The 12469-nt window shown below is 38.3% G+C and overlaps 1 protein-coding gene across 11 annotated transcripts in view; it reads left to right on the plus strand.

The window, feature by feature from the left end:
• The window catches only part of LOC121512103 (unconventional myosin-IXb), a 121567-nt gene that overhangs the window by 56748 nt on the left and 52350 nt on the right, over positions 1–12469 (plus strand). For all 11 annotated transcript variants that reach the window (XM_041791130.1, XM_041791129.1, XM_041791131.1 and 8 more), the window contains exon 5: positions 10134–10228. In XM_041791130.1, the coding sequence (XP_041647064.1) occupies positions 10134–10228 (95 nt within the window). The remainder of the gene's footprint in view (positions 1–10133; positions 10229–12469) is intronic.

Genomic DNA, 12469 nt, shown 5'->3' on the forward strand with positions numbered 1-12469 from the left:
TACCATAGCTTGATCCTGTGTTGTTGTTAGCGTCTTTGCTAACATTAGCAAAGATGCGCTTCACCCAAAGGTGGTACTTCAGACTCGTTGTGCTTAGGTGTAAAGACAGTTCATCACTACAGTATGTACACAAGCAGCTTTGCTTTTATCTCAACTTTTATTCGCCGGAGTTGTAAAAGAAAATTGCCATTACACAGACCTGGGTCTGTCTCCTCACTTATCACTGCTAGCTGTGTCTAACCCGCCTTTCACCTCTTCACCCCCAGGCACGTAAACGTCCCTGCTGGAGGACTACGGGAGAAAGTTGTGGCCAAACTTAGTCATATGATTAAAATGCGTTATTATTTTTTAACACGTTAAGGTTTCAAGATTAATCATGAGCATTAACGCGTTTACATTAACAGCCCTAATTTTAAGTTACAAGCTCGTTCAGACATAGATTTTCTTGTAGCAGATTCCAGGCTGAAGGAACAACATACCTGAAGCTCCTGTTACCCATTTAAAGACAGAGTCTGGGCACAGATTGCAAAAGTAAATTTTTTGACTGATTTACAGTGTGAAGACTGTTGCTCCCAACACACAGGTATGAAGGAAGTAGAGTAAGCGTAGCCCTATAAATAAGGATATGCTAATGATTTTGTTTACCTGTGGTCAATGAAGGCCAACCAGATTAGTAATGAACCTCAGTGCCCCATGGTACAGTATCCAAAGATTTAAGGCATTTAAGGCATTGAGAAGATGAACACATATAAAACATCACAGAAATCATTCAGTGGCAGTGGAGATGATACTACGCAGCCTTTTTGCCGACAGGTGAATTAAGCTGACCGCGGGATTTGATGCAGTGAGGGAGGGCAGAGCAGAGACACTCAACAGCGCCACTTCAATACAAACAGCCTGCAACTTTGTGATGAGTTGATGATGTGTTGTTTCTGAGCGTTATTGCTGTAAAATATCAGAAAATATCCCACTCCATGTAGCTTTGTGTGCTTCTCTCCCTGTAATTCCTAGAGCTGCATTGCTCCTGTCTGCAGCAGCACGTCTCTCTCTATCAGTCAGCTGCACACTACATGTCTGCCCCCTGACCAGCTTCTGGGGGGGGGGGGGGTTAACCGACCAGGGTGTCTTAGTCGAACAAAAGCTTTTTGATCAATTAATTGACCAATTGAATTGAAGCTGTCAGCCCCAGGAGGACGGTTCAGCAACTCTTTCTTTGCGTTTAAAAACAAGTTTGATTCTGTTGGGATTTAAGACCAATTTTGCAATATCAAAGACTTCTTGTAAGCTACAGAGAGCCTGATGCTATGTAGGAGTAGAACTGAAAAATGACAATGTCATCAGAATATTAATGACTATTTGCATTGGGAACATTACAACCAGTACTGTTAATATAAAGTGTAAATGACAGCAGCCCAAAAACATAGTCCTGAGGCACTCCATTTTTAACTTGCCTGCACACTGTGTTATGTTTTGTAAATAGTTTTCAAACCAACTTTTTCAAAATGGCATGATCATGAGTATTTTAAGAAATCAGTAGTTGTATTGTGTTTTTTTTCTGAAAACCAGACTGATAATCACATTAAATGTTATTTTTTTTATTTTTAAATGTTTTTTTTTTTTGCAATTCTTTGAGTTGGTCACCTACGAGAGATGCCAATGTCTTTACTTTTACAGAAAGACTTTGAAATTAAATAGAACAAAGGATGTTCCCAGGCGTCTATTTCCCCATTTGGCTAAACGCCAATGCAGACTACACAATAGCTGCTTAGCTTCTCATATTTTTGTAACGTAAGGTGCCAGGGGAAAGCTCTCACAGGGAGGCAGCAACCATTCACTGAAGCTACAGTGGCCTCTAGTGTCGGGAGGTTCATTACAGTTTAAAAGGCATTTGACCGGGATTTCAAGCCCGTGTTTATATAAGAATAATAGGTAATTAGTTTAACCAACTCATAAATCTTGTGCTGGCTAATTTGATAAAACATTTCACTGTTTAACCGTGAGAATCCCTACTTAAAAGATAATGTTACATTTTGGCGAATGGGCATACTGGTATGGTAGAGCTATACAGCTACACAGAAATTGTGGACTTTGATGAGTGTGCTAGAAGCCATAATGCTGCAAGACCATTTAAACCTCTTACCCTCAGGGAGGGGCACAAAAACGGGCTGCAGCTTATACAATGGTGTGATCCAGTTTTTGCAGAAATTCCTAAAAGGCCAAAAAAGAAAAAATGAGGTAGGTTTTAGAGAGAGGTTGACTTTGTTGATCATCTCAGATTTGAATGCCTCAGAAAAGAGTTTGACTGGAGGACAGTTGTATAGCTCCTGTTGCCTTTGTATGTTGTGACACCACACACGTGTATACTCTTGATGTTGAAATGTAGGCTATGTGTGGTCTGTGATGTTCTGACTGCTCATGCCTTAGTGATGAGCAATGCTAGATTTGGGAAAATTGGTGAACATTCAGTAAAATCCTGTGTGCTCAACATGGATAATAAATGATTTGTCTTGTGCAGTATGACTCCCTCTTCTTCAAAACTCCACTTTCTTGTTTTCTGTTAGTATGTTTAAATATTGTCCTAAGTAGCCTATATTTTAACCTTCGAGTCTGTAAAGTAAATCCAGGTACTGATTATTTTCCATGTGGCACTTTTAATTTGTGTCTCATTTCCGTTGAAATTATGAGGACATCAACATATGTAAAGAGTTTTCCATGACTGTTTACATTAGTGTGATTAACCCCCTTTTTACATGGGTACACTAGCATAGCATTTAGCTTGTAGTGAGTTCAAGGCAGTTCCTTGATTTGTTCTCCAGCCGTAGCTAATAATTACAGTCATCTATTATTGTCACCCATTGTATACTGAAGCAATTACAGATTTTTTTCTTCCCTGTCACTGCTACCACTGCTTACCATCAGTAATGTCTCCATCTAGCATGAGATAGTTTGTTTTCCACTGCTAATTTACTGCTGTGTGGTTGCCATGTGATAACAGTCCTAATTATATTCATACATGTCAAATTGAGTCTCATTATCTGCCATTATTGGCTGTTGTCTTTATATTAATTTGTAAATCATACAGGGCTGCAGTAAACTGTATTCAGCATTATCAGTGACATGAATATAAAGGAGTGGAAAATTCTTGTTATGAGTTTTCCACGTCCAATATAATGGGATCTTTAATATTTGTCTAGCCATCAGTTCTGAATTCAGAGGTTTCCTTTCTTTTTAGCATTCAATAACAAAAAGAAAATTCTAGGTTTTGACACAAGAATGAGCTTATCTATCTTTTTCTTTTTTAGCAACTTTATGTCATTAAACCCGTTGACTCACTTCTTGAATGTTTGAGCTCTACATCCTTATAAGTAAATCATCCCCAGTGGGGAAGCGTCATCCACCACATCCACACTGTCTAAGTGTACTGCAAGTCATCTCCCAGAGAGTACTGCCGTGTCATTTGGTTGAAAAAAAGAAATACAGGCTTGAGGAATGTTATTTATTTTTGACTTTCATGCAGTAAACTCATGACGTGATTCACTTTAACCACATTCATTGGAACATTCTCTGTCACTGAATCAAAGCAGCAGCCCCTCTGAGCGCTATTGACGCCATTATTGTGCCTCAAAGAATCAATTCTTTGTTAACAATTTGGCCGAGTTAAGCTCGAGGGGTTTAACTAAGTGTAGTTGGTGGTGTATAGCGGCAGTTTGTGGAAAAGCCAAGCATAGAGAAGAAACTGCAGAGATGTGGATGCATGAAGTCACTCTTGATATATTATGATCTCACAGAATGATCTTTGGCATACAAGATTTTAAACAGCAGCTATTTTGTCAACAAGTATTAGTATAAAAGGGTTCTTGCATAGCTACTAGTCCATTATGAATCCATGATTATTGACACAGTCGTTGGTGTTAAATGCCTCTGCAGGAACAACACATTCATAGACAAGTTTGATGATTTGTTGAGTGAGTGCATGCCGTTGCTTTCTGAGAATGTGGGAATTGTCTTTGTGGCAGTTAGAGTCCTTTTGTGAGAGTATCCACGCTGTAATGAGGTATCTGTGTCAGGGCCTTGGCAGCGCCTGTGGAAACGTTTAACTGAAGCTCCTTTGAGTAGCTTCACTTTAAAGGATGCAGCAGTGCTCCAGCATTGTAGTAATAACAAGTACCCGAGCACCAGTTATGTTTTTAGTGAGGTTTTTGTTTTTCAGTTCCACCTTTTCTAACTTTTGCTCCCTGCAGGGAATTTTTCATTCTGCAAAAAATGCTCAGAACTGTGACTAATGTGACCTTTTTTTAGTAGGTTGAAATATGACATCATGCTAAAGAAAGTGTTTTTTGTGAACATCTGATCTTGTATACAACATCAGGCTTTTTCCCTAATTTGTTTGTATGTGTTTGCACAGGTTTATACTCAGCTTAACATTTCATATGATTTTAATGTATATGATTTGTGTGAACTTGGCTCTGCTCCAGTTGCTTGTTGAGACAAACTCATAAAATGCACAGATTTAGAGACCCTCCTCCCCCTTTGGTTTGTAAGGACGCAAGGTAATGTGATGGGGCTGAATAGGGATGTGAGACTGAGATTTGGTCCGGCTCTGTTTAAATGGAAATATACAGACAGAGCAGAATTTGTCCCACCACAAAGAGGAATCAGTTTAGACAGCACTGAATGTCACAAAATGATCTGTGGATAAGCTTATTTACAACATACAGATATAGAAACGCTGAAGGTAGCTGTCCCCCCTGCTCTCTGTGCCTCTTCTTTTCACTTTCCCTTCTTTGTTTTTCCTCCATGAGCTCCTAGAGAGAAACCCCCTATTTGGTATGAATGCAGATTAGAAAAACGTGGCTTGGCACTGTGTCTACCCGCTTCCCCATACCTGCTGGGCCTTCCCAGCCAATCAGATTGTCTGCTCATGGGCAAGCTGGGATACGAAAGATGCTGTGACATGTTTAGCATTCCCTTCATGGTGTGGTGGCCCAGGCTTTGCAGAGATTTCCCAAGGTTTTGTGCTCTCGGCTTGCAGAGTGGGGTTGATCAGCATGGTACTGGGCTCCGTGGGCAGCATTAGCAGTGAGACTGTTTAGAGTATCTGCGCCAAACACACTTACTGACCTTCAAACCTGGAACAGAAGTTACACAGGCTACACCTGAATAAATAAAGGTACAATTTTACACATTTAACATTGGAATTCTGCAGTGTGATACTTTTGCTACAAACACAAGCATGTATGAAAGGAGGAGAAAAACCCAGTGAGTGATTAAGTGTGAGTCTTGTCTGAACAAGTCAAGTTTGGCTGACAGTGACGGATTCTGGTCATGGATAAGAGACAACGAAGCATCTCTTTTGTCATCATCAGCAAGCAGCAGCTCTTGGCTCATACTTTTCTCTACTCACTGTACTATGTAAGGCATTATACCTGAGTATCAGTCTTCTTTGGCTTGTCTCCACTGTCCTTCAACACGCTGACCCTCCACCCCATCCCTCTCTCCTGGCTCTGACCACTGCATCTGTTTAAGTGGCTGATCTCTGTTCAGATATGCAGCCTATAGTTGATTTAGTTCTTATTTTGTTGCAGTATTTTAGGCCAGAAAGGTATTTTTTTGGTATGGGAAAGTATGTTTGTCCACTCTTGTGATGAAACTCTACCATTGTTCCTCTTCATACAGCATCCTCGATTTGGCAAGAACATCTCTCTTTCCCCACGTGGTGACAGGGCTAACAGTTGGCCAGGAAGGGGTTCATGTGAAAGAAAGTTGTTTGAGGCACTGAGTGAAACAGAGATAAACTAAAGGAAGTGCTGTTGTGTCAGCCTGACCACAGGATTGAAAACCCAGAGGAATTTGACTTCACTCATTAGTCCAGAGGTCATTACTCAACAAAATAGTTATTAAGATATATTTATTATCTGGGATATTAATGTTTAAAACAGTGCATACTATATCTTTAAGAATCACACATGGGTCATATTTTTTTGGAACATGAAAAAAGGTGTAAAGCACTTCAATATGAGTTAAAATGGGGAAGTTTAGCCAATGTGGCCCATATAGAGCTGTGATACAAATAGCCAGATATTGATATTTTAATAATTTAAAAATTAGGCAATTTACTTGATAAATTAAATACTGTCAGTTTGACTCACCTTGTCACTACTTTATGATTTTTATGTATTTCTTCAAAATTTAAACAAGGGCAATAAGGACATAGGTAAATTGGCCAAAGAAAGAGATAAGAGTAGGATAAGTGATAACAAAAGGATGATGAGAGAAAGTAGTGACAAAAAGTTATTGTAGTGCACACATTTTATTATATAATATATTGTATAATGTCATATTGTACTGTATATCATATCGTATCTATTGTATCTATTGGCGTTTGTCCTGCCTAAGACTTACAGCTCATATAGACTGGTAATTACAGCTGATATAGACTGATATTTACAGCTCATATAGACTGGTAATTACAGCTGATATAGACTGATATTTACAGCTAATATAGGCCACTTTATAGCCAGTATTTACAGCTAATATAGGCTAATATTTACAGCTGATATAAGCCAATATTTACAGCTTATTTAGGCCAATACTCATGACTGATACAGGCTAATATTTATAGCTGATATAAGCCACTATAAAGCTATTATGGAGTGATATTTACAGCTAATATAGATGATATTTACAGCTTATATTGGCTGATATCTATAGCTGATACAGACTGATATTAACGGCTGAAATGGGCTGACAGTTACAGCTGATATAGGCCACCATATAGCAGATATAGAATGATATTTACAGCAGATATAGGCTGATATTTACAGCTTGTATACACCAATATGTACAGCTGCTGTAAGCTGATAATTACTGATGGTATAGGTTGATATTTGCAGCTTATTTGGACTAATGTTTACAGCTGATATAGGCTGATGTTATCTGCTGTTATCAGCTGATATTTACTGCTGGTATAGGCTAATATTTACAACTGATATGGACTGATGTTTACAGCTGATACAGGCTGATGTTTACTGCTGATACAGGCTGATGTTTACAGCTGATATATTTGATGTTTTAGCTGATACAGGCTGATGTTTGCGGTTGATATGTAATAATGTTTACTGCTGATATGGACTGATGTTTACAGCTGATACAGGCTGATGTTTACAGCTGATATATAATAATGTTTACTGCTGAAATGGACTGATGTTTACAGCTGATACAGGCTGATGTTTACTGCTGATACAGGCTGATGTTTACAGCTGATATATTTGATGTTTTAGCTGATACAGGCTGATGTTTGCAGCTGATATGTAATAATGTTTACTGCTGATATGGACTGATGTTTACAGGTGATACAGGCTGATGTTTACTGCTGATATATAATAATGTTTACTGCTGATATGGACTGATGTTTACAGCTGATATGTTATAATGTTTTCTGCTGATATGGACTATTGTTTACAGCAGATACAGGCTGATGTTTACAGCTGATATATTTGAAGTTTACTGCTGATACAGCCTGATGTTTACAGCTGATATGTAATAATGTTTACTGCTGATATGGATTGATGTTTACAGCTGATATGTAATAATGTTTACAGTTGATACAGGCTGATGTTTACAGCTGATATGTAATAATGTTTACAGCTGATATAGGCTGATGTTTACAGCTGATATAGACCAGGGCCCTGTTCCTCATACCTGGCTAACTCAGTTAGCTGGATAATTTCAGGATAACCTGACGTCGTGTCAGGCTTGTTTCGTGCCTCGAAGCAGGTTAAGCTAAATCACTATAGCAACAGATCAATAAACTTAAACCTCCAGGGCAGGTTTATTTCAAGAAGCCGGATCTTAAGACACACCCTCCAAAAGAGAAAAAAGAGGAAGCTCCCTTCCTGAGAGACCAAGTCGATAGGAGCAATAATAATCTGTGCCGCATTTCATAGGAAAAGACTGATACAAGATCGCCAAGATCCTTTATCATTTTCTGATGATTTTTTTGTATGACATTACTGTTTCAGTCCCCAAGGCATTATTTTTTTGCAACAGCTGATAGGGCCATACATCGCCACTACTACCCAGCGCAACCATGTACTTACTGCCACTCAAACTTTTAGTAGGATTGCATTTTTTTGCGAGTGGCACATACAAGGAACATTTCTAATTCAACACCATGGGACAAATGATATTCCCTTACCACACTGAATAATGTTCTTTTGTTTTATTTTAACTTGTTCCCAAGTTTGTTTGACATTTGGGTTTGTTAGCCTCGGCTATAGCATTATACAGCAATGCATAACTATAGGCCTACATATTCCTTACTTGCACATTTAACTTGTCCACAATCCTTTGCCAAGCTGCATGTCTCGCCTTTGCTGCAGCCAAGGTGTTGGATTTCATGGTTACAGTGTTTTTGTAATTTTCAAACTCCTCCATGATTGTTTGCTGCTCTGTATGAAAAATGTCATGCTTTCCTTATTATTCGCCATGAATTATGACAGACAGTCGTGATTTCTGTGATCTACACTGCTCCTTTTTTATGTAGAACGGGCACACGCAAGTTTCCTGATCACTCATGTCTGGTTCCAATTAACGTCACTAATTTAGTGCGATTCAGCCGTGGAGGAACGGACTTAGCCAGCCTTCAATCATCACGTTAATTGAATCAGGCTAAAAGTACATTAGCTCTGATTATTTGAACCACGTATGAGGAACGGAGCCCAGTTTTGGCTGATATTTACAGGCAGTATACACCGACATGTACAGCTGATATATTTGTTGTAAATATCAGCAGAAATTTTCATATCTGCTGATACTGATGATCAATGTTCTAGACTTGTATCAACCAATACATATGCCAGAATTTTGTGCATCCCTGTTTCTTATATTCACCTAAGATGTATGGCTAATATATTGTCTGTAAATGTTGGTAGAAAATTCATATTTACCAATGCCAATAATCAACTTTTTAATCAATATATATGCTGATTTCAAAATAATGCTGAAAATATTATGCATCCCTGGTTCCTGTCCTTAATCAGGTCTTCTTGATAAGTAGAAACTTTAAATTGATCATCAGTTAATCCTTAGGATCTCAACCAGACCCCTGTGTGTGTGAATGTATGCCCCCTAACTCTAATCAGCCCTAACACCACTGTATCAAATTCACCCTTCAGCTGCTTGAGAAGACACAATGTGGCTCCTATTTAGCATGCACTGAGTCAACTTCCCCTGCGGTTGCCTTTTGAGAACTGTGTGTGTATTTGTGTATGCGTCTGTAACCATGTGAGCATGTGCATCATAGAGAAAAAAAGAGAGAATGCTATTCTTTGACCGTATCGATGCCATAAACAGGGCCTCTCAGACTGATGGACTGGTTAGCATTAGCCTGAAAACTGGAGAGAGGCTCTGATGCTCATTCTGCCATACAGACGGTCTGTCTGAGCCTCATTTATCATCGCTGACCCACGCTCTCTCTCTCTCTCTCTCTCTCTCTCTCTCTCTCACTTTTGTACATACACACACAAACACAGTGAAAAAACGAAAATGGGTCTTGAAGCAGGGAAGAAAAGATAGAGATGGATGGAAAGAGTGTGAGTGGAGGTTGAGATGGGACAATGAGCTGCAGATGCTCACCCCATCCCCAAGACTTTAAACACATACAAACACACAAGCATGTATGCACACTCACTAACATTCCCTCCCTTTTCTCTTTTACACTGTCAGATGCTGTTTTCAAGCAAGAATAAACCCTTGCACTATCTAGTTTCTTTGTTGTCATAGTGTTTTGTTGTTGTTGACTTAGTGGGCCTGCCGATAGATGAGATGGCTTTAAGGTACACTCCCAGATTGTGTTTCAAATAATACTGCCTCCATCTAAGGTGTGAAGCTGAACAGTGGTCTCATTGGAGCGTCAAAACATCGATTCTGTCATTAGCAGTTAGTATTCAAATATCACAATCAAGCCTTTAATGCTCTGAAACTTTTTTCAATTAATTTTGATGAGGAAAATAACCTAATTTATTAAGAAAATGCACCATCCTGAGAAGATTGTAAATGATTTGACTCTCCATGTTTTTGATTTCAAACATTTAAATGTACTATGTGTCTCTGCCTGTCTCTCTTTCTTCCAGGCTTTTGGAAATGCCAAGACAGCCCACAACAACAACTCAAGCCGCTTTGGTAAATTCATCCAGGTGAATTACCTGGAAAGTGGAGTGGTCAGAGGGTGAGTAATTTACAGAGTGCCTCTTTTTCAGTGGGTCCCAACTATTTAAATTCAAGTTGATGTCATAATCCCCTTCAGAGAAATTTTATTTCCATGAAAATACACTCAAAATTAAAAAAATAAATATGTATGTATATTTGGGGTGCACCGATCGATCAGCCAAAATTGGTATCGGCACCGATTTTATTAATTTTAGGAGATCGGCGATCAGCCGATCCTTGCAAATAAGATTGATGGATGAGATCGGTTTCATATGCCTCTACCTACTAAAATGTGAAAAATGAAAGACTAAAGGAACTGATAAAATTTAGTAGTTTGGACAGCAATTTTCTAAACTTTTCATTTATATTTGAGAGAACTACCTCATGTGCAGTTAAAACAACATGTTTGTATTGTTTTCACATGTATTGTTCAGTGATTTTCAATAAAATAAGATCGGAACATTAAAGGTGTATGCTGTCAGTTATAAAAAAAATCAGTATCAGCCAAAATCGGGATTGGCAGGTCAGGCTTTTTAAAGATCGGTGATCGGCCAGAAAATTGCAATCGGTGCACCTCTAATGTATATGTTTTATTTGGGACATAGATATAGGGCTTAACAAATTTATTAGACCACCTGTCATATTTGTCTCAGAGACCATCCAGCATCATGAAGTGCTTTAATGCAGACTCTTTCATTTTCAGTGAGCTCTCCACGTTTTACCATTTTGAATAGGAATAAGGAATTTCAAACTGAATTCACCTTTTTATACCCAAATTTGAGCCGGCTCACTTGGCTTCTCTGAGAAGTCAGAAATGAATCAAGCATAGCATTCAACCACCAAAACTAATTTTTCTCTTCAGAAATGTAAGGAAATAACTACAATTTGACATATTAATCAAGAAATATTAATGTGCTTTACAATTTTTTTCAGTTTTTTTGTAAATCAGTAAATTTGAAAATTCATGGATAGCAATAATAATTATATTTTAGCATTAAAAATATCATTTGGGTTAAAGAGCTTGTACATATTGGTGTATTAACCATTGCAAAAACATAAAAAATGATTTTGGTAATTACCAATGCTGTTAATTTAGGGCAGCTGTGGCATAAACCTTACTTTGGGTGGTGATCTAATAAATCTGTTAAGCACTGTACATCATCTGTATTTAGACTAGATTTTGCTGCTTTTGTGTTCAGATTCTTCATGCATTTACACACATACCAACAACAATTTTGAGGTCTCATTTCTTATAAACTGTGGAAAAATTATTATATTACCATGTGGTGTGTCACAGTCACCGAAAGAAAAGGATGAGATGGGCAGAATCAGGATTCATCTCATGGTGCATTGATGCAAGCTCATCACTCAGCCGCCCACAAATCTCCTGGCATGCTTGCCATTAGGTATTGATCGACTACATCAGCACCCAGAGGGCCATCTGATTTGATAATCAAGGCTGCACAGCCTAATTACCTGCACTTGCACAGACTCATTTTTCTTCTCCTTAACAATGACCATTACTTTTTCTCTGAATACTTTTGATGATGTCAAACAGCCCATAGCACACTATATTTATGTTTTGTATGAATGGGTAGAAATACCAGCTTTGAGTTCACCTAATTCTAGGAAATTATTCTGGAGAAGCACAGCTTATTATTTTCATCACCCTAACACTTAAAATGAACCAATTACTCAACCAATTGTCAGTAAATTTTTCTGAGTTCATATAACACTCAACACTCTCTTATAGTGTTTATTTGTAACACAGTATTACCTTTTACACATTAACGTGTACTTGTAACAGTATTATGTTGATTAATTAAGGTATTTACAATTCCAATTATTGACCAATGCAAAGCATTGTCTATACTTGATAAAGAGTACTATCTCTGTGGCAACTGACAAAATCAGTAAACTTTTGGCAGGGATGGAGCAAAGAGACAGATGCAGGGCTTCATACCTATTTTGTAGACAGGAAAGTGGACAGAGTTGAAAGTCAGAAATTAGGAAGTAAGAGAGAGAGTGGGGAATGACATGCTAAAAAAGAAGCAACAGGACAGATTCAAACCTGGGCCGTTCATATAAAGTAGGCTGCATCTGTATTTGGGATGCACTTACATAACCACAAGGCTGCCAGGGCCCCCCAATCCACAGGGCAAATTTGATGACTAATTTTTGTTCTGTATCCTCATTATGTAGTTTTTTATCCTGCTCAGCTACTTCTTTATTGGCTGTTATCTTCCCCTTTACTCCTCTG

Source organism: Cheilinus undulatus, linkage group 7, assembly GCF_018320785.1.
Source record: "Cheilinus undulatus linkage group 7, ASM1832078v1, whole genome shotgun sequence".
Taxonomy (NCBI): domain Eukaryota; kingdom Metazoa; phylum Chordata; class Actinopteri; order Labriformes; family Labridae; genus Cheilinus; species Cheilinus undulatus.